The sequence below is a fragment of the Polypterus senegalus genome, chromosome 4 (assembly GCF_016835505.1).
Source record: "Polypterus senegalus isolate Bchr_013 chromosome 4, ASM1683550v1, whole genome shotgun sequence".
NCBI classification, from domain to species: Eukaryota; Metazoa; Chordata; class Cladistia; order Polypteriformes; family Polypteridae; genus Polypterus; species Polypterus senegalus.
In genome coordinates, this window is record NC_053157.1 from 99,283,706 (window position 1) to 99,308,110 (window position 24,405).

The window sequence follows — 24,405 nt, forward strand, 5'->3', positions numbered from 1 at the left end:
ATAACTTTCATTCATGGGCAATGCACAGCATTTTGAAAATTATATTTAACCCAAAACTCTTAGGGCCAGATTAACCATAGAGGCAAATCTGGGGATTAATAAAAAAAAAAAAAAAATAGAACAGTGGACTCTTGCTTTATGTGACGCACAACATTATAACACAGATGGAAATAAATATTTGCTAATTTGTATAAAAAATTTGTTTCTGGGTTATATGACAATATGGAAGATTGTACACATCTATGAACCTCCCTGTATGTTTCTTATTACAAGATACAGGCTAAATCAAGTTACGGACACAGTAAATCTGGCTATCATTATATTTTTGTTTTGCAACCACACCAGTTTGTTTCATCATGAAATAAATCATTTTGTGATCTCATTGCTGTTTTAGTTTTAAACCTGGTTTTCTTGCCTTTCTAATTTTGATGTTTCCTAAATATAATGCTACAATCCATCTCCTGATAATTTTTTATCATCTTCTTTTTAAAAAAATGCAATGGGCTTTGTTTATTCAGTGAAAAAATTGAACTGCTATCATCTTTGTCTGGTATTGTTTTTTTCCCTCTGTGGTAGCACACACAAGCATCTCCATATATGAGGATTACAGTACATCACTGATCATTTGCATTCTACAGTGGGATCAGAAAATAACTGAAAATAAAGCGCCCACAGTGAAAAAAGCAAATAAAATGAAGCCCCCACTTTCTGTACAATCTGTTTTGGCAAAAATTAAGAAAACAAAAAGGACAGGTATGCTAAAAGAACAGAAAGTTCATCAGAGGACTTATGTAACCATCTTAAAAATTTGAGATTTATTTATTTATATTATTTATTTATTTAATCAGAGTGTCAGCTATCACATTTACGTTTATTTCATAAAAGTGAGTCAAATTCAAACATAACAGTGCCAACAGTACTGATGAGCAAACCGTGAGGAGTTCACTTCTCTGTGAATTCAGTGAAATCACAGAAATTATCACAAACTTCACCAAACTCTGCAAAAACGAGCTGAATTCAATACAGAAGGAAAAACGGAACTAGTTTTGAGTATGTTATAATGGTGCTTTAAGTGTAGCTGAGGCCTAGGAAAGCACCTGCCAACTATGTTGGACTGATTATTTTGGCCAAAAATGTGATCTGAGGTATTAGGCAGGAGTTATACTTCACGTGAGCGATGCATGCTGCAGCGGACACTCCTGCTACGCAAGCGTTGTAGTGTTTATTCTTGCGCGCGTACTTTACATAAATCTGGAGGAATCCACCAGGTGGCAGTGCGAGATATTATCGCGGTGAGAACATGTTCGGCTTCTCTGTGTTGTGAATTGCCTAAAACACCTATTAAATTCCGATAACACCTTACCGCAATATCTCTGAAAAGGATGTTTATTGATTAAATCCATAAATCCAGGGATGTATGTGTCCATCCTAGGAAGCATTGGGCACGAGTGAGAAACAGTCCCTTGACGAGGCCTCAGCTCATCGCAAGGTGAATACAAGCACACACATACACTAGCGTCATTTTAGTGGCACCAAATCCCCAAACCTGCATATCTTTGGTAGGAAACCGGAGCACAGTGTGGAATACCAGCAACATAACTCCCTGCGAGACAGCAGTGCCATCGCTCCACCACCGTGACACCCCCATGTGTGTATTTATTAACAGTATTCATTATTTAAACGAAATTATATGCAAAATGTAACATACACTTTTTAATGCATTTCATCATTAAAGTGATATCAAGTATAAATCTAAAGATTCTAAATGTGCAGAGAGTTGGAATATCATACATTTAATTTGTTCTGTTTGGCAATCTATTGCTGCTTTCCGCTGCTGAAGCAAAATGCCGACATACAGATGCATTCGTGGTGCTTTTATATTCAAGCGTCGCATATTCTCGATCGTAATGACACGATACATTTTAAAAGTCTCACATACTGTACCATCTTTTGTGCCATCTATTTTTTATTGTTTTACTTTGCCTGCTGTCAGGTCCAAAAAGCTCGTAGCGATTAAAAACTGGGATGACGTTTACGACCGTCTGCTTTAATGATAAAGTAAACTGCAAGGTTAAAGTGGACATTTCGAGATTAAAGCCGAAATTTCCACTTTAATCACAAAATACACGTTTTCACCCTGTCCTTTATTTTTTTCTCAGTGGCTCAAATATAACGCTATACATTATGTTGCTGTTGTTAAGTTGCAAAAATTGAAAAATAAAAAAGACATATATAAATGACATGATACATTTTAAAAGTCTCACGTACCATCTTTTGTGCCGTCTATTTTTTTTTTTGCAACTTCACATCAGCAACATAATGTATAGCGCTGTATTTAAGCCATTCATCAAACAGCAAAGTGCGCATCGATCCCGAAGGATCTCCATTGAGGCTTGCTGTCACATGTAGATAGTAATCAGAGACTCTGACGTCACATTCCGACTTTTAGCACACTGCGCCCCCCGACTTTTTGCTGGTACTGCAACTCGCGCACGCGTGAAATGACGCGTGAAATGAACGCTGGGAACGCGTGGCAGCCATGATGTGGGCGCATACGCGTTCTGAGCATGAAGTATGAATGAGCCCTTAGGCAGCTCTGCTATCTACTGTGTCACTGTGCCTCAAACAAAAAAAGATGCAAATGAAATAAGCACAAACACAATCCAATGAATTGCCACAATCTAGCAATAAGTTAAAAAAAATATATATATATATATATATATATCTTGTCACGCATGCGTGAGTAGGAGGCCGCGGACGGACCTTAAACCGCTTCGAAAGACGCGTTTGCGGCAGGGGAGTGGCGGGGTACTAACCTTTCTCCTTTGTCTTCCAGGAAAAGAGACGCTCTGCCATCATAGCCTTCCCGCAGTACGTCCACTTCCGCCCTTTCTCCGCCATCTTTCCTGACATCAGCAGTCCCATCCTCCTTCACGGTTCCTTCCCAGCATTCCTCCACTTCCGACTCCTCCCCTATAAAATGGCCGCCGACGCCTCTGAAGGGCGTCACGCATATGAACTGTTTTGTTTATATTTTGACCTGCTTTTTTTTGTTATTGTGGATTGTCTACAATATACGGGGCTGAAAAACCCCAAACCTTTATGCTGTTTGTTGCTACATCTTTTACAATCTATATACCATTGTGCTCACTAAGTTACAATCTTGGGGATAATATCATCATGAAGATGTTGTAAACAGTAACACATTTTTTGTTATTTGTATTATTTCACAGGACAACTTAGTTGATAAATTATCAATTTTACTTTTGGCAATACTGGTAATTAATCAAGTAGTTCAGCAAGACTCCTACTTCATTTATCTTACCTTTCTCTGTTGTAGGAGGCAAGTCTCCAGCCTTTACGCTTTTATCAGTTTAGCTGAAGCACACTCATTTAAAGAAACAGAATCATATAGTTTATTAATAAAAACAAGGATTATACAAATATGATAACTACAAATATATAGTATCTATATATATAATTCACTAAGGCAAGACAACCATGGAAAGCATGCCGGAAGGGGCGTGGAATCACCGAGCCGCCGACAAGACAGACACCTACGGCGCACGCAGGAAGGAGCCACGCCCACCAACTCCAAGACCATTGGATACGACGATAACACGCAGAGCCACGCCCACCAACTCGGACGCGACGACACAGAAGAAACGGCGTTATTTATATTCGTCTGTTGTAGAGGCCACATGCACCTGCACGTTGACTGTTCCTAGAGGCATGTTTATCGCGGAGGTAAATCGCCATATGCAGAGTGTAAAACGATTTGCGAGGGGTATCCCATGGGATCTTTAAAACAATCCTTTACAACTGAGGTTAAAACACAATGAAGTAAGCAGTCTTTAAACACCGAGTTTTCGGTTACGACGCACGACCGCATGCACCATAGCAAACTGTTTTACACGCTACATACAGCAATTCACATCCGCAACAAACATGCGTCTTCTTAGATGCTCCTGCAGAAATACGGAAGACGTTTCCCTGCCCACTAACACTCCTTTTTCACCGGCCCGCTTCTACCCTCGCTCTCTAGGCATTCACACTGCCTGCCCATGTGCCTGGACGCAAAAACTCACCGACCACCCAGTTGGCCCCTTTCGTCTATGCTAGGAGTCCACATGCACGTCTAAGCCATGTTGACTTTTCATTATTCTTTTCGGTTTCGACACCCGACCGCGTCCACCATGAAAAACCATGCGAAAGGAACAACGAAGCCCCGTACAGAAACTCTACCCCTACTCCCACGTACTCAGGAACGCACCTCAGACCACTGCCCGCCAACTCAAACAGCTCATCAAACACATACTCACTCACTTTGGTCTGTGCTGTGGTCCAAACCCAGCTGTGAGCCACGTTGACTATTCTTTTGCCCTCCATCACTACCGCTTCAAATGTATTTCATGGAAACAACACTTCTTTCAATGTTATAGAAATTCCTGCTTCAGGTAACTGTTTGTTTCTGTCAGTCGGGTTTTTTTGGAGAAATGTCAATGACGAAACTGTTGCGCTCAAACTTCGTAACATGGCTGTTACCTTTGTTTGGAAACATTGGGATAACTTCGGTGACGTAGTGTCCGTTGTTCTTAGTCACAGAGGCATTGTTATACAGTCTGCTCAACAATACGCCGATTACATGAATACGTCCGGAGTCTATGGTGGCGAGGTAGAAATTGTGGCAATGTCCCAAATCCTTCCAGCTACTATCAGCATTTACTTCCAAGAACGTCCTCATGCCTCTCCTCGAGTTTACAATCCGGCCCAGCGTCTCTTCATATCCCTGCTCTTTAGCGGTCCTTTGGATCATGGGCATTACGAGATTCTCATGCCTCTCAAATACCCATGTGATTACCTTCTGGTGACATCTTTTGACTCTGTCGGTATGTGCACACAGCGTGCACACCCACTTGCTCGCCACACTACTGTGACGTCACCTGCCCACTCTCCTCTTCCTGAAAAACATTTAAAGACACCCTCCCCTGAACACACACATTCCACACAGAACTTTCAGTGCACCTTTTGTTCCAAAAGCTTCAGAGTGCACAGATATCTGAACGCACATTTGAAAAAACACAACACTAACCAAATGATGCAATGTGAACATTGCCAACAATGCTTCGAGACAACTCGCACTCTCAAAAAACACTTACGAACTCATTCCACTCTCACCTTCAATTGCACATTTTGTAACGAGGACTTCACAGGTGAGATGGATCTCCACAACCATATGCAGATCCATTCAACGGAAAGATTTGTATGAAAAATTTGCGACAAACACTTTCACGCACGCAGATACTTTACTAACCATCTCAAAACACATTCCCTGATGAATTCTTTTCAGTGTCAACACTGCTCCAAAACCTTCACACGCCAGAAATATCTCAAAACACATTTACACAACCACTCCACTGAACGAACGCATTCCAAAAAGATCTATGAATGCACGATTTGTTCAAAAACGTTCCGAGTGCAGAAATTTCTCAACACGCATTTAAAAACACACTCCACTGAACGAATTATGCAATGTGAACATTGCCAGCAATGCTTCGACACAACTCATTCCAATTCCTTCAGTGTCAACACAGCACTAAATCGTTCATGCACAAACATCGCATTCACTTTTCTGCAGCTTTTCAAGAAGATACCGCCATTCACGTCCAAGAAGATAACATTGGCCTACCTATCGCAAAATGTGCTTCTTGCAATGCTCTTCATTGGCCAGCAGAGGTCAACAAATCCGGACATTACACTAAGTGTTGTCATGCCGGCAAGGTGTCTTTGCCACCGCTATCCAAGCCCCCTCTTTTATTAGAAGACCTCTTGACTGGCAAGAACCCGCTGTCCCGAAATTACTGTGATCATATCAGGGAATACAACTCTGCTTTAGCTTTCGCGTCAATGTGCGCACACATCGCTCAACCATCTGGACAAGGACCGTATGCTTTTAAGAATACATGGTCAAATTTATCACCAGGTCTCTCCTTTATATAACAATCCTGACACGTCGCCACAATACGGTCAGCTATATATCTTCGATTCTGCTGAGGCTACCAGTCAACGTTTGCAAAAGGAATGTAATAGCGCTTTTTGTTCACATTGTATCACATTTTGTTGCTTCAACTAGACAATACGATACGGCAGGTTAATCACTTCACAAAGTCTTACATGCAAATGCATGACATTATCACTCACGGTGACTCTGTTACTGCTTTACGAATGGTGTTCATGGAAAATCCAGGTCTGGATATGAGAAGGTATAACGCCCCGTCCTGTCAAACTGATGTTGCTGCTTTGTAGGCGAAGACGGGAAACCTCCTGCACAACGCGATATTTGCATATATCCAAGGGGAGATGCTTGCAAGCGCATCTCTGTTCTCAATATGAACTGTGACCCCATGGTTTTTCCACTGCTATTCCCTTACGGATATCCAGGCTGGCACATACAATTAACCCATGTTGTGTAAAAGCAAACTGCGAAAAGAACGCGAGTCACACAGCTCCAATTTTATGCTTTCAGGCTTGCCACGAGATCTTCATTTAGTGTCTTGCATTCCAGTGGCAAACTCTTCCAGCAATACATCGTCGTCGCATATGTCAGAACAGAAGGCGTGCGTCTACATTACCTTCGCTCACATCAACAAGATTGGTCCGCCAGTTTTCAGTCACAGACGATTGTGTGTTGGTTCGTTCCGTGCATTGTTACAATGTTGCATTTCTTGCTGATTTATTACATTACCGATTTTTTAAATGTTACTTTTCTCCCTATGCTTAAAAATCATTAAAAAACCGGCCTGATTATGCGGCGTAAGGTACGACGCGGGTTGGCTAGTGTTGAAATATAAAACAGGACGCAGACAGATAAACATAGAACATAGAGAGGCTGCAAATTTACCAACTATTTAGAGTTCAAATATATCTTAGCACAGATAAATAGTTTAATGATACCAAGTCTTTAAAGGTGGCATCCAATTTGTGCAGAGCTGTTGCTTTGTTGTAACCCCGGGTTCAAATGGAGGATTCTTTTTGCATCAGAATACACTCTCTCATTTTTGCATGGTCCTTTGTTTGTGGAGTTCTATGATGATGCTTTCTGAGCTTTCTTTGTACTGTTAGGCCCTTTGCTATATCAGTTTAGATGCTGAAGTTCTCTTCTTGAAGTAATGGTTGTTTATTAGCCCACTGGCCAACAGCTTTGCTTGGCAGAGGATGAGGAGGAAGAGGCTAGCAGCATGCGCTGATAGTGCACTGCAGCACACAACACACAATGTACCACCTGGATTGGCACTAGAGTACAGTGAGTGACACTTTTTTTACGGTGGCTGGAGTGCAAATCCTGCCATCCACCCCAGAGTTTTACCTATACGTTGAGGGACCATACCCAGGATGAAGCAATTGAAGGTTAAGGGCCTTGCTCAAAAGGGCCCAACAAGACATGATAAATTTCTGATCGACAAAGAGAAACAGGTTGTCATTTCTCTGTTCCCCAAACAGATAATGGCTCATCAGCTTTTACTTTTAGAGAGGAGATTAGAGAGGAGTTTCAGAAGGTCATTTTGCAGAGTGAGAGCACAGATTTCCCCTAGACAGAGAGTGCCACAAGGGAGTCTCCAGTGATTTCTGCAAACATCCACAGAATATCAAGATGGCCTGAGTATAACTAATTTTAAGGGAATGCATACCTTTTCCTGATTGGACTAAGGTCACCAGAGTTACCAGAGTGTCCTCACAGGTGGTTCCTCTGTCCATCAATCCTTGAATTATTGCTATTTGTTCTTGCTCAAGTAAATTTTGCATCTTCTGGCTCAAGACGTCTGCATAGGGGGATCTGGAAATATGTCAACTCATCCTATGATTTACACCTTAGTTATCAGATAAAGTACAGGAACATGCACGTACAACCTGGAGTGCAGCCGCTTTGTTTGGAAAACAAGTGTGGGAAGTCACAGCTAGAAGCCTACATCCCTGTTAAAGTTACTTTATTATCAAGCCTGGTATACCACTAAAGCATGGCACAATGGGCAAAACTTCCTTTATCCTACAGGATCTATTACTAATTTTAGTTTAAATTTCTTAAACATAATATTTTTGAAAGGTTCCAATGGATAGTTAAAACGTAAAAGTCCTGCGCTAAAATTGTTGGCTGCATCAGACCTTAATAGATAGCAAGTGATTGTGAAGCTTTCCATATAATAATTTAGTATCAGGGAAATGTAAAATAAGTATGATCTGCAGATAATGCAGCAGTGAAGATGTTTAGTGTAATGTAAATACTGAGGACATGAATATTCACTATATAAAAATGTGTTACAGAGCCACTTTTCCTCTTACATTTATTTTAGATAAGTTACTTGCATTACTTACTTTTAAGAACATGTAATTTACCTGCTACTATTTCAATCAGTAAATGAGGCAAGCTGGTTTGACGAAAATTGACAAAATCCTATAGGCAGTAGCAGACAGAAGCCACAGGCACACAGAGCAGAAACTTGCAGGTATTTCACTGCTGTCTGTTGTGGCTCTCTGATGACTAAATGAAAATATATGAGATACATAAGTTAAAAGTAACCATAACAGAAGTCGTATTGAATTTTCCTGCTTTAAAATAGAGGAGTTGAAAAATTTACCAATGCTTTTCAATAGCATTTTTGAAACTTTAAAAATGTGTACAGTGTGATTTATTTGAAATATCACAACAAAAATAAAATTTTACCAAAAAAATCCCCTGAAGAATAATTTTTCATACTTCATTAAATTGGACCGATTGGAGTCAAGTTGTTGAAAGTGGAACTGCAGACATACATGACAACAGCAGCAGGTGCTTTTTATATTATACAGGTAGTCCCTGGGTTGAGGACGTCGGACATGCAGACAACCCGTGGTTATGAACGGACTGCCTCAAGTACATAAATCAACTTATAATAAATTCTAACTTGACAAACTGTGATAAATCCCGCCTATTCTGCAAGAATAAAGCAGCATGCATCTTTGACAGCAACTACTTCCGCTGTTAGGGAGTAGATTGAGTGGTCCAATTGGTCAAGATAGCTGTCTTATAAGTAAAGCTAATTACACTTTAAGACCAACTGTTTCAGAACAGTATTTTCGTTGCTTTTTGTTTTTATGATAAAAAATGACGAGGTATTGTTTTCATGAAAAACGATGAGTTGGTGGATAAAAATGCAATCGATTACAACAGAATGTTCTATAAATATTATTATTTATATTATTTATTTACTTTTAGCCTTGACTTCAGGTTATAGGCATCACAGACAAACCACTTGAAAGATTGTTTTTTCCACTCTTTCATTTCTAGCATGAACTATCATAAAGTTATTCAATCAGTTTATAATGATCAATTTTGAATGCGCCGGTAACATCACAACTCATTAAGTTTGATCACAGTCTCATTTTTCTATTACAGTACCTTTGAAGGATGCCACCCAAGTGTAAATTTGAAGCAAGTGCTGATGATGCATCAAAGAAAAGGATCTATAAACTCCCAAACCAAAAAAACCGTTGACAAAAGAGTTAGTTGAAGTCTTTAATCTAACTAAAACAGGGATGGCAAAGTTAAACGAGCAAGATCCCAATACAGAGAGATTCTCTGAGATTCTCCCAAGTTTACCCTACAGTTACTGAGGGCCTCAGCTGCTATAAGGCCATTTATGATGAGAAAAAGAAAAGTTTTGTGCAAACCTCCCTTGATGCCTACTTCAAGAAATTGACTTGTGTAGTAAACCCCCTCTTCTGCAGCAGCAGAATCAAATCTTGACTCAGCAGAAAAAGGCCTATTCTCTCCAACAAGTTGTCCAACATTTTCTGCATCATCTACAAGTGTTGTTCAAAACGTTTCTGCACTTTTATATTTTTGTTGGAAACAGTGAAGGCAGGATCAGTAGTAATTGATCATGTATGAGAGTGTCATGTGACTAGTTATGTCTGGCACGCCAGCTGCCCTTGCAGTTTAGTATAAGAGTTGTCAGCCTGTGGTGATGATGGTTGCGAAACTTAGAAATTGCACCAAAGAGGAACAGTGCTTTGTCATATTCTTTATGTGGGCAGAAGGTATGCCAGGAGCACATATGCATCTCTGCATGTGTGCTCAGTATGGGGATAAAGTTCTCTCTCGTTGAGTTGTCTATGAGTGGATTGAAATGTTTGAAAATGGCCATACTAGTATATTGATTTAAAAAAAAAAGTGTAGAAACTTTTTGAACATCCCTCATAATTAATAAAGTTATCATAATGTTAATTCACAAATGAGTGTTAACCTTTAATCATTATCCTTCTCTTTTCCTCTATCTAAACTACTTTACGAACTGCTTCTTTAATGTGTTTACAGTACTGTATGAACAAAGTTACTTTCATTATTACTTATTATCAATATTACAGTACTATGTACAGTTCTGTATATTTTAAGATTTGTATTTTGTTATTTGGAAGTGTTCAAGTGTTTTACATGCACAATAAGGTGAAATAAACATTTGATTAAGTGGCAATTAAAAAGAACTGGATGTACGTGTTCTGACTTACACATTTGACTCAAGGACAGACAAAAAGAACAATCTCATTATTAACCTGGGGACTGCTTGTATGTGAACACATCTAAAAAATGGGAGAAAAAAAGATCCAACAAATGTGGCTACATAGGTTCAGAATTTGCTATTAACAATGGAGGAACTAATGTTAACTTGGTAGTGTCAGCTAACACAAGATCACATGGGGAACCTCGTATAGGACTGACACAGTTATCCAGAAGCAAGAGACCAACATTATTAAGTTCAGTAATGCAGATGATGATGGAACCTAGCACCTGCCTGATGATCGGCAGTAGAACCTTTGCGGCTTTTATGTAGACTTGACATTAGCAGGACGTTAGAGAGCAAGTAAGGCAAAAAGGCTATACAGTACAACAAGGGTCTTTATTTTATAAAAAGCAATTTTAGTCTTTGCCCATTTTTCTTTTCATTGTTCTGCACTCTACACAAAAGTAAGATAATATATAAACTGGAACCAACAGCTAAACACAATTGTGCTTTGTTAAGCTGATTTTTTATATTTTAGACAGTAATAATGATTTTTCTATTAAATATTCATATTTCTTGCGCATGCCTAAATACATACTAGCTGTGTTACCTGGCTTTGTCTTTAAAATTTTCTAAGCTAAAGGGCCTCAGTCATTGGTTAATCTGGTGTGTCAGAAGTACTATATAACCAAGTACTTTTCTGTAAACAATATTTGTAATTTTTTTTTTCCACCCAGAAGATATTATTAATCTACTTGGGCTGCTTACTGTTGACCATGCTACATACAGTCTTTGGTAATGTTGGTGTAAAAGACATTGTAGCAGAATTCCATATTACTGTGGTATTCCAAATGTTATAATGGTGATACAGAGTTGAATAACTCACAGATATAAACTACTAACAATCTAGACTCTTCAAAAGCATCAAAGCCTGCCTCTGTAAGCAATGAATTTGAATAAATGTCTACCAAAGAAAACCAACTACTTATTTTTACTCACTCAAAAGCACTAACCTGTTCTCTTCTTACCACATTCTGAAAAACAGCATTTCCATGAGTTATTGAAAAAAATGAAGTTTCACTATTCAGAGCATGGCTTCACTGGTTAATTTTCAGTGTTTTTTCTCTATTTCCTCTTTGTTCTTTTCTCTTCTTTTTTTGTTTCAAAAAGCCCTTAATGTTGATCATTGATTGGTATTGTAACCTTAATGACACTAGGCAGATAAACAACAGTGTAGGATTTTTCAAAAAAGCATGACTAAGCACTGATAAAAACAATGCAAAATAAGTTGATCTTAGATCTGTTGTCACATGACACGCCTTCAGTCCGCCAAAGCAATTAAATATGTCATACAGTATTTTTCCCCATTTATAACCCTCTCCACTACCACCTTTATATTCGCATTCAATTCACAAAGGTGTTAACTTGCACTTGCTAAATGTGTCTTCTTTTAGCTTTGCCAAACTTTGCATATTTCACTTCAGTTGTGTAAATTGCCTTCATTTGCATTAACCTGCACACCCCATTTCCCTATGAGATCGCCGTCAGTGCGGTGGAAAATGGGGATGCAGTGCATAAATCATACAAAAAAAAAAAAAAACACGTCAGCTAATTTTGATTTTATTACAATGTCACCAAATTTCAAACAAATCCATCATGGCATATCTGAGATTTAGGGTATTTTATTTTTCTATGCGGGGAGGGGGGGCGCATTTAACCACTAAATAATGACATATTGAAAAGTCTGGTGTGCATCACTGGTACACATACTTTAACTACCAGTAAGGAGTTCAACAAACCTATATTCAAGTCTTGGCAGACACATTGTGAAGTCCGTGTAAGTGAAGGCATTGCAGGATGATTAAGAATTACCTAAGTGAAGAAATGTTGATCAAAACAAGTCTTAAAGGGCCCACCAAGAATGAAAAACATATCACACCCTATGAAATAACAACAACAAAAGATTAACTACTATTTAATAGGCTATTTTAGTTTTTTAAAGAACAGACCGAGCCATCTGCACAGATCAGAAACAAAAGACATACCAGCAAAGAAATGCTGCGTGACATAACCAATCAGTACTCTGAAGACTGTTTTTTTTTTAAAACTTACTGCTAGTCTGTGACCATTTGTTGGTTACAGCATAACTACAGGAATAAAACAGCTGAGAGACTGCTTCCGTAGCAGCTCCAGCATCATTTCTCTAATTGCTTCTATGTAGATGGCATCACTGTACAGCTGGAAGTGATGACGAAGGTACATGATAAAAAAAAGCATATGGGTTCTGCGGCCTATAATGGTTTGTTTTGCCAATTTCAAGAATATTATTACACTAGTTTTTACCCCTATGGCCCTAAGCTCTTAAGTATTGTGCTAACATGTTGACATCAATTTTACAAACGAGACAGGCAGACGGGAATCGCTTACAGTTTGTATTTTGTGTGGTGTGACAGTTAGTTAAAAAAAATACATTTTGCTATTACTGTATAAACTTGTGTTTTGGTTGCCACTAAGGCCAGCATTAAAACGCCAGATCAGGCACAAGTGGCTGTAGGAGCAGATAAGATAGTAAAAAATTAACTAGCAGCAGATATTCACTAAGCAAATTTTAGTACTAGGTTGTTGTACTGTGTTAGCCATTATGAATGTAGAGAAAAGCCAAGCAAAATGACACCTTTTATTGGCTAACTAAAAAGATTACAATATGCAAGCTTTCGAGGCAACTCGGGCCCCTTCTTCAGGCAAGATGTAATCAATGATTACATTTAGAATCCTAAGATTTATACTTCATATCACTTTCATGATGAAATGCATTAAAGTATGTTACATTTTACAGATAGAAAATTATTTTTGTTTAAATAATGAATACTGTTAATAATGACACACATAGGGGTGACACAGTGGAGCGATAGCGCTGCTGTCTTGCAGGGAGTTACGTCATTGGTATTCCTTTCCAGGACTTTACATGTTTTCCTGCTGGGTTTCCTTGCAAAGATATGCAGATTTGGTGACACTAAAATGACGCTAGTGTACGTGAGTGCTTGTATTTACCTTGCGATGAGCTGATGTCCCATCCAGGGATTGTTTCATGCCAAATGCTAGCTGGAATGGGCACATCCCTGGATTGATTGATTTAATCATTAAACATCCTTTTCAGAGATATTGTGGTAAGGTGTCATCGGAATTTAATGGGTGTTCCAGGCAATTCACAACACAGCATAGCTGAACCTGTTCTCACCATAATATCTTGCACTGCCAACTGGTGGACACTTCCAGATTTACATAAAGTATGTGTACAAGTATAAACAGTAAAACGCTTGCGTAGCAGGAGTGTCCGCTGCAACATGCATCGCATGAAGTATAAAACTGGCCTAACACTTATCAGAGGGACAGTCTTGCATTATTTCTTTATACTCAAAATATCATAAGGAAAACAACTCAAACTTTTTACATCTCTACCAGCACAATGCGCAGTACCAAATAATAGAGAGCTGAAACCTATCCAGGGGCAACTCACGTAAAGCAATTTATTCTCCAAACGTTCCTTGATTAATTTATTATGATAATTTGATTTTACATGCCTCTTAGATGGGTGCAATTTCCCTCCACTCAATCATAATTTCTGCTAGAGGAAAAAAAACGTGTTTGAAAATCCTTTCAGCACTGAGGTAAAACACATAACTTTTTCAATAGTTTAAACTTTTTTTTTTTTTTTTAATTTTTCTGCACAGAATTAATACTTTTGTTTACTTTCTGACATGTGCTGTTCGTCATGATTTTGCCACTCAGACTGAATCTTGCTATGTAGGCTAAGTAAAGTAACAAAACAAAATAACAGGTAAACAGAGTAATAGGTAAAGAGAAGATGCCATTTAGGGAAACTAAAAAAAATCATATAATGTGAGCGTGCATTTATCTGCTGTTACAAGCCTTGGCAGAACATAACCACTGAAGAAACTGAACTGCAGAAGCAAAATAAGGATAATAAACAAACTATAGCTTGTTCAAGGCAGGTGTGTGTGTGTGTATCTATACATATATACATATATACATATATACATACATACATACATATATTGTAATAAGCGGAGACCAGAGACGTGGAAAGGTTTGGGGCAGCCACCCGTTTAATTCGGTTTCCCGGCTTCAAAAGTCTTTGAGGCATTGTAAGAGTAGGTACATCAACAGAGTCCAAAACAGAACTGCCTGCCTAAGCAAAGGCAGTGAGCTTTATAGCACAGAGGGCGGAAATGATGTCGTCCTCTGGGCTGGAACTGGAAGTGACATCATCCTTGGGGCCAGAACCGGAAGTGACCTCATCCTTGGGGCCGAAACCGGAAGTGATGTGTCCTTCCTGGAAATGGCGGCTCCTGGTGGGATTTCCTGGGTAAGACCTGTAGAGAACTCAGAAAGAGCGTTAGCGTACCCCGCACCCCCCTGGGCAGATGTATAAACAGTATTGTCTAAGCCCTTCAGCTGCTTTCCATGCACACGTGTGTGACAAGACTCCCCCCTCAGCCCAGGCCCGTCGGGTCGGGCGACCTGCACCGAGAGGTCGTGGGCCCGGGAGAGGGCATCGGCGTTGGCATGAAGAGACCCCTGTCGATGAACGAGCGTATACTTGTACTGCTACAGGTCAAGAAACCACCTCATGACCCGTGGATTCGACTCCCTGTGAAGGGCCATCCACTTCAGAGGTGCATGATCCGTCACCAGAGTGAACACGCGACCCAAGAGGTAGTACCGCAGCTGAGTCACCGCCCATTTGATCGCCATAGCCTCTTTCTCCACCGCGCCTTACCTGGTCTCCCTGTCCAACAGTTTCCGCTCAGGTACATAACGGGTGTTCAACACCGTCGACGCTTTGGCTCAACACGGCACCCAAGCCTGTGTCCGAAGCGTCCGTCTGGAGGATAAAAGGGAGAGAAAAGTTAGGGGAGATTAAGATAGGTGCTGAAGTCAGAGCCCTTTTTAAGTCACTGAATGCAGCCCCCGCTTTGTCAGACCATACCACCGTATTAGGAGCTCTTTTCTTTGTCAAATTGGTCAAGGGCGCCGCTCTCTCGGAGAAGTGAGGCACAAACCGGCGGTAGTACCCGGCCAAACCGAGAAATGATTGGACTTGCCGCTTGGTTTGCGGACGGGGCCAGGCCATTATGGCTTGCAACTTGTAACACTGTGGCCTCACAGTACCCCGGCCCACTAGGTAGCCCAAATATTTGGCAATACTGCTGTGACCTGCTGTATGTGTTCCTTCCAGGTGCTGGAATAGATGACGACGTCATCCAGATAGGCAGCACAGAGCGAGTTATGGGGCCGGAGCACTTTGTCCACCAGACGCTGAAAAGTCGCAGGCGCCCCGTGTAACCCGAATGGAAGGACACGACACTGCCAGTGTCCGCTAGGAGTGCTAAACGCGTTTTTTTCCTTCGCGGACTCCGTTAAAGGAACCTGCCAGTACCCCTTTGTCATGTCAAGTGTAGTCAAAATTTTGGCTGGTCCCAGTCTCTCGAGGAGGTCATCCACGCGAGGCATGGGATAAGCATCAAATCTGGAAACTTGGTTAAGCCGGCGGAAGTCATTGCAAAACCTCCAACTGCCGTCAGGCTTAGCAATCAAGACGATGGGACTGGACCAGGGACTACTACTTTCCTCGATTACTCCTAGTGCCAGCATTCGCTTGATTTCCAGTTCCACTTCTACTTTCTTTGCCTCCGGAGTCTGTAGGGTCGCCACGGACGATCACCCCCGGGTCAGTCAATATGTCGTGCGCAATCAGAGAGGTCCGACCTGGTTGTTCACTTACCACCTCTGGGACAGAGCGGATAGCTGCTTCGAGCTCTTGTTTCTGTCTGGGGGATAGCTGCTCGCAAATTAAGGGAACTTACTTCAGCGAGAGAGAGCAGGGCTGTCCGGAGGAGGGATCGGGATCCCTCTCCTTCCACGGTTTCAGCAGGTTTACATGATATACTCGCTCAGCTGGTCGGCGATTGGGCTGTTTCACCAAATAGTCAACCAATCCCTTCCTCTCCTTAATTTCAGAGGGGCCTAGCCAATGCGAGCAGTTTAGAGTGAGAAGTTGGTACCAATACCATGACGCGATCCCCGGTTGGAACTCCCGGAGAGTCGTACCACGGTCATAAGGCGGGCCTGTGCTGATTGCGCCTCCTCTATATGACTTTTTAGAATCGGTCTTATTGCATCAAATCTATCGCGCAATTGGGCGATATACTCCAAAATATTAGTGGAGGGCTGTGCCTCCCCTTCCCAGCCCTCTTTTAAAATATCTAATAAACCCCGGGGTTGTCTTCCGTACAGTAATTCAAATGGAGAGAACCCGTAGAGGCTTGAGGAACTTCCGGTATGCAAAGAGGACAAGGGGAGGAGTTGGTCCCAATTCCTCCCATCCTTGCTGACTACCTTACGTAGTTGAGAGTTTGATTAAATCTCTCCACTAGCCCATCGGTTTGAGGATGATACACGAGGTTTTAAATGCTTTATTTTCAGTAACTTGGCAGTCTCCTTGAACGTTTCCGAGGTAAAAGGCGTTCCTTGGTCCGTCAGGACTTCTCTAGGAATGCCTACCCGCGAAAAGACTCCTACTAGTTCCCGTGCAATATTTTTGTGGTAGCCGAGGCAACGGAACGGCTTCAGGGAATCGGGTAGCATAATCCACGAGGACAGTATATATTTATATCCTCGGGCTGAGGGTTCTAGGGTCCTACTATATCAACCCCAATCCTATCAAAGGAACGTCAATAAGGGGAAGGGGGAACCAGAGGAGCACGGTCCCTCCTAGGAATTTGCCGCAGTTGACACTCCGGACAGGAAATGCAAAAGCGGCGAACCTCCTCATTAATCCCCGGCCAGAAAAAACGGAGCTTAATTCGCTCTAATGTTTTATCGGAGCCGAGATGGCCTCCAAGAAGGTGGGAGTGTGCTAATTCGCAAACCTGCCGCCGGTAGGTCCGCGGGATTAGCAACAACTTCCGACCTTCCCTCATGTTCAGCGACCCGATACAACAATTCATTATCAATGACAAAGTGAGGTCCCTGTGGCATGGGCAAATCGTCGTTGCCGTTAACGAGAACCACTGCATTCTTTATGTGTTTCAGAGAGTCGTCATTCCACTGTTCTCTCTTGAAAGAAGCCGGTGTTGCTCTAAACTGAACGAACAATTCAGAGAGAGGTTCCGGTCTGACCTCAAGGGGCGGAGATTTCTCCCTCACTGCCGGGGCGCTAGTGGATGACGTAGTAGCCCGCGACGGTCCGGGAGTGTCTTCGTCCATCTCTTGGCCTACCGCCCCCCTCCCTGTCGGCTGATTACACGGTGGAAGCAGCTTGAGATGAATCTTGTCATCTATAACGAGGCCATAAGTTTTTCGGGAATGCTTTCTAAACTACCGCTGTTACTATCAGACCAGTCTCGCCCGAGGATTACGGGAAACGGAGGATCCGGATGCACCGCTACGGTAAGCTGTCGAAGGGTTCCTCCGAGACATACGTAACACCGGGCGGTATTGTATGTGCGGATATCTCCGTGTATACATTTTAGACTGGTCTTCTTTTTAATCCATTGTTGCGGTAGAATAAAACGGCGAGCAACGACAGACACGCTACTGCCGGAATCAACAGCGCTGTTATTTTATGTCCATTAATAAGAAGCTCTCCCGTATGTTTATCTGCCAGGGGATTGCTAAGGGCACACAAACAACCCCGCCATTGTCCCCTACGGTCCGCCTTGTTCCCGACAGGTCGAAGCCAGACGGCCCGCGACTTCGGAACAGGCTCTGGATTGCGTGGAAGGGACTGCTTTAGTAGGACATAGCTCCCGGGTAGTCCACAGAGCGGCTGTTCTGCCCTCCCAGGTTTCACAGCCGGCCTCTGGGTTTGCAAGATTTGTAGTAGCTCATCCATAGAATGGAATTCGCCCCAGGTCGGCTGGGCAAAATCCTGGGGTAGCTTTTTTAGCAGCAAAAAACAGGCCACTTGCTGCACTATTTGTAAGGGGTCAACTCAATGGCCGTAGCCACTCACCCACCTGTTGCCAGAGAGCCATCGCCTGCTCTGACAGCCCTTTGTTTGGGTTAAACTCCCAGTTTATTATTTCCTTCACCTGCCGGCCTGGGGACAACCCATCGTTAACAGGGACCTTGGTCCCAATGGGCAGCTCGACTTTCCTGCCAAGGAGAGCATACTTAGCCACTCGTGTGTGTTCCCCAGAAGCCAGCCCACGCCTGTAGGTCCCCTCTACCTTCTCCACGAGATGGGTGGTCAACCCCGGGTTATGCTCATGGAGCAGAACCTGCACTGCGTCCTTCCTGACCCTCCGGTGCACTCCCTGCCCCGAAACTCGGCCGTGAAAGTTCGTGTCCCGAGTTCATCGGGGACACCATCCTGCCGACTACGCCACTGTAATAAGGGAGACCAGAGGCGTGAAAGGTTTGGGGCGGCCACCCGTTTAATTCAGTTTCCCGGCTGCAAAAGTCTTTGAGGCATTGTAAGAGTAGGTACATCAACAGAGTCCAAAACAGAACTGCCTGCCTAAGCAAAGGCAGTGAGCTTTATAGCACAGAGGGCGGAAATGATGTCGTCCTCTCGGTCGGAACTGGAAGTGACATCATCCTTGGGGCCGGAACCGGAAGTGGCCTCATCCTTGGGGGGCCGGAACCGGAAGTGATGTGTCCTTCCTGGAAATGGTGGCTCCTGGTGGGATTTCCCGGGTAAGACCTGTAGAGAACTCAGAAAGAGCGTCAGCGTACCCCCCCGGGCAGATGTATAAACAGTATTGTCTAAGCCCTTCAGCTGCTTCCCATGCACACGTGTGTGACAATATATACATATATACATATATATACACACACACACATACATATACATATATATATATATATATATATATACACACACATATTTTAGGGGACTATTGTCATAACTCCACTCATGACATTCACTGTGATAAGACAATCCAGTAAGAAATGTTTCCTTACCTCGAGAAAATATTGCCAAGAATCTTTAATAAAATGCTTTATTTTCAGTTTATTTTGTTGTCACAAGCACTGAATGTTGTCAGAAACACTAATTGTACATTTTCTTAAATAGAAACCTTAGATACTTTAAGCTGGACAGCTTCGGTAAAATTCAAAAGATTTTATTCCATATGGGACCCACCCATTACACCTTCATTATGAATAGCAAGAGCAGGATAGTTATTTTTTTTTAATTTTTAAAATAAGTTTCACTTTAGAATGCAATTTGATATGGTTATATTTGATAACTTGAAACAAACTACACATAGTATATAATTTAGGCAAGATAAAATAATCTATGGCAGATGCCATAACACAGCAGCCTTTAACTTGCTACAATTGTTTAAAAGAAATAAGATCAAGTGTACATAATAATAGAAACACTCCAAACACAAATAAAATTCACTGCAGATTCAAAGTTCACTCACAATAATGTATTCACTACCCGCTGATAAATACAATCTTTAGATACTCAATTTTTCCATCATCTTTTTCTAATTTTTACTTAAAACTGCAAAAATTAACTTTGTTTTCCTCGGTTTCAAACATAGATCGGTTTTAGATCGATTCTCACCTTCTTACTGACACCTGGTTCATACAGAACACTATCTTTAGCAGTTTAAACAACAGCTATCACTTATTTCACTATCTAAAATATTTACATTGAAAATACTACTTTAAGGAAATAAATACATCCCTCAAATCAGAAGTGATTACCTATTTACAGTTTAAGCAGATTAAAAATGTTCCAGCTGGCTTAAAGATTGTTTTGTTTACTAAACAAACAAATTAAACAGGGAAAGAATCTTTCAGAATAAATACAAACACACCTTCAGTCTAGGATATGTTTTCACCAATTGAAATAATGCATATCGAAACTGAAAAGTCTATACCTGGAATGATCACAACTGATCAACTGATAAATGCACATTTCTCACTACAGTATATAATAGAATAATACACTGCTTACCAAGGAAATACAAGATCAGCCACTGTAATCCCTTTAACAGAAAAGAAAAAAAAGCAATTATGCCAAAATTATAAAAACATAAATGAATGCATCTGTATCAAATGAAATGCATTTAAGCAACAAAAAAGTAGATTATGTTATTAGAAAATTCTATTCATAAACATTATCTTTAAATATTATTAGTTTTCATTTGCTAACAACATTCAGTTCTATTATCAGTAAAACTGAATGACAAAATATATAAGAGAAGAAGCTGCAACTTATGCAAGGGAAAACAGTGATAGTGAAATTGTTCTTAAATTATGAAAAAACAAGTTCTTTCAAGAGTTTGAAACATTACAAATCACATTAACATTTACAACTCTTTGCTAAAGTGACTTGAATGTCAACTTAAAAACTTGAGCTTCAGAATACACAATGTACATTCGACTGAGTTATAAGTCAAACAGAGAAGCACAAAACATCTTTAATAATATAGTCTTAGCAAATAACACATATAACCATAATGGGAAATTACAAGAGAATAACCTTAAACCCATGAATATTTCTCAGTTGGAGAAGCAGCACATGTCAACAGCAGACATACACACTGCAGTAGGGGCAAGCATGTTGGAGCACTTGTTAAGCTCAGACAGCAGGAATTTGAAATTCTAGAGACTGCATTACACCTTTCGTGTTTTCATAACAGAGAAAATGAGAGGAGGAGGAATGTGCTTTATGGTAAAAAGGTAAAATGCGCAGCCCTGATCTAGAAAGGTTTTTTGCAAGCCTTTTCTTTTGGTGCAAGGGTTTTTCTTCCTTATTCTGGTTTGTGTTTATATCCCTCCCCAAGTGTATACAAGTGTGGTGCTGCAACAAACAGTTTAATTTGATAACAAGCATAGAGCAAAGTTACCCAGACTCATTGTGATTATTCTGAGGGATTTTACCAAACCAAATATCAGCCATAAACTACCTAAATTTACACAGTACATTAAGTGCCCCACCAAAAACAGAAACACACTAGACCACTGTTATACAATATTAAAGAATGCCTATTGCTCTGTCACCCATGCAGCTTTCGGACTGTCAAATCACTGCTGGATTCGGTCCATCGATGACGCCATATCCTCTGCCCTTCACCTGTCACTGGCACACTTAGACAAGAAAGACTCTCATTTAAGGATGCTGTTCATCGACTTCAGCTCACTATTCAACACTATCATTCCACAAAGACCCTGTACTAAGCTGAGCGGGCTGGGTCTCAAGGCCCCACTTGTAAACTGGCTCTTACACTTCTTGACGGAAAGGCATCAGTCAGTCCACATCAACACCAATACCTCCAGAACCATCACACTGAGCACATGAGTGCCACAGGGCTGTGTCCTTAGCCCTTTGCTTTTTATACTGCTGACATATGACTGCTCAATACAGTTCAGTTCAAACCAAATCATCAGGTTTCACCAAGAATGATGTCCGAGTATACAAGGAGTAGGTGGCAGTGAAAGTAGCTGTCTGGTGTAAGTGAAACAATCTCTCTCAATGTTGAAAAGACAAAAGAGATAACAGACTTCAGGAAATCCAGCACTACTCACCCATCTTTCACTATCGACTGCACTGTTGTTGAGAGGGTCAAGAACAACTAATTCCTGGGAGTCCACATCACTGATGAACTTCCTTTGTCACTTAACTCTGCCTCTATTGCCGAGACAGCTCAGCAGTGCCTGTACTTTTTGTGAAGACCGAAAAGAGTGAGCCTCCCCCCACCAATATTCACCACATTCTATAGGAGTACCACTGAAAGTCTGCTCTATAGCTGCATCACATTCTAGTACGGGAACTTTAATGTTGTAGACTGTAACACATTACAGAGGATAATAAGAGCAGCTGAGAAGGTTATCGATGTGCCTCTAGCTCCCTTAAAAAACATTTACCAAACCCACTGCTACAACAGAGCCAGTAACATTGTGAAAGACCATTCCAACGCATTAAACGGACTCTCCTCTCTTCTATCTTCTGGCAAATGTTACCGAAGTTTCTGCTCTGTTTGTGCAGGATTGAGTAACAGTTTCATACCACATGCCACAATGCTCAAAAATGTCTAACTTTTGTCCAACTAGTGTCATTTTAGTGTACTACCTCATTTTATGCTTTATATACATATCACATGGACTTTTTCAACAGCACCTGCACTTTATCTTATTTACTGTTTCAACAGGAATATTCTTGTCCTCTTATGTGGTCCAATAACCTTATACTTATCACATACTCAATGCAGTTCAATATTGCAAACTGCTTCTGTAAAATATCTTACTTATCATGCAATATTACTTCATTCTGGAAGGTTTAAATCCCTTTTACACCATACTGTTATAAGGCTGCATTGTCTATTTATTTTATTGTATTGTATATTTTCTATTTATTGGATTGTTTCTCCTGCACCTTGTATCTTGTATGTTGCTCTGTGTTCCACCAGGGCTCATGGAGATACTTTGTCTCATCCCATGATGTACCTGTAACCTTGAACTTGCAACATGAGATGGTATACTATCTAAACACCCTATATTCAGATACTCACTATTTTTCACTATTCACTTTTTTATTTTATGGGTACTAAAATTTGAGTTCAGTCTTTTGAGATTTATTTAGTGATTTTTCATAGCTAAAAGTGTTAACAGAATAGTTAAACCAACAAAAGAGCAGGGTCAAGATATTGTTTGTTGTTTTTTCTATTGCATTCAACACATTACAGCTTAGACTCCTTGGGGAGAAGCTCCTGTCAATGAAGTTTGATGCTATCATTGTGTCCTGGATAATAGGGACTACTTTACTGGTAGACCACAGTTTGTGTGGCTTAAAAACTATGTACCTGACATGATCATGAGTAGAACAGGGGTAGCATAAGGAAAGGTACTCACTCCCTTTCTGATCACCCTGTGCATCTCGGACTTTACATGCAATACTGAGTTATAGTATCCGGCAGAAATATTCCAATGACACAACCATACCTGGGTGTATCAGCATTGGGCAGGTGAATGAATACAACACATTAATGAAGTACTTTGTTGAATGATGCAAATCAAACCACCTGCACCTTAACATCAATAAGACAAAGGAGGTAATCAAACATCAGGAGGGTCAAGCCCATTCTGCACCTGGTTTTCATTGATGTTGAAGACGTGGAAGCAGTGACAGGTGCATCTGAACAACAGGCTTGAGTAAGTTACCAACACAGAGGCTGCATTAAAAAAATGGTCAGTCTCTCCTCTGTTTTCTGAGAAGGTTGGGGGTCATTGGTGTATGCAGGCCACTCTTACATGTTTTCTACCAGTCTATAGTGGCCAATCTAATATTCTATACACTTGTCTGCTAGGGAAATACCACCTATGCAGGCAATACCAACACACTAAACCAAGTGATAAAAAAAGTTAGTTCATCCTTTGCAGTGAGACTGGGTTCAATGTACGGAGTGGGAGAAGAGAGGTCACATCAGGAAGATGCGTACCTTCCTAGATAATAACTCCCAACCGCTGTATGAGGTTTTGGCTAAACAGAGGAGCACATTTAGTAACCAATCCTGTAAAATGTACTTTGTGGACTTGGAAAAGGCTTATAAGCTTGTCTCCCTGTTCTCTTGTAGAGGACAGTATCAGAGGGTGGAGTTTTGGGGCATTTCTTGTATGACTTTATTTGCAGACCGAGAAGTGTATTTACATGTTTTTATGTTAAAACACTATGCCAAAAGTGCATCATGTCTCCTATCCTGTTACTGAATTTTAAGGAGCCGATCAGGCAAGCAGACAATCCAGTCTGCAAATACTTGCATGTCTCAGTATTATTGTCTACTTTTCCATTTCAGGATGCTGCATCCAGTAAACATTCAAACAGTCT

The 24,405-nt window shown here is 41.0% G+C and overlaps 1 protein-coding gene across 2 annotated transcripts in view; it reads right to left on the bottom strand.

The window, feature by feature from the left end:
• hgsnat (heparan-alpha-glucosaminide N-acetyltransferase) overlaps positions 1 to 24,405 on the bottom strand; it is a 376,297-nt gene that overhangs the window by 138,235 nt on the left and 213,657 nt on the right. For both annotated transcript variants that reach the window (XM_039751089.1, XM_039751090.1), the window contains exon 9: positions 20,536 to 20,566. In XM_039751089.1, the coding sequence (XP_039607023.1) occupies positions 20,536 to 20,566 (31 nt within the window). The remainder of the gene's footprint in view (positions 1 to 20,535; positions 20,567 to 24,405) is intronic.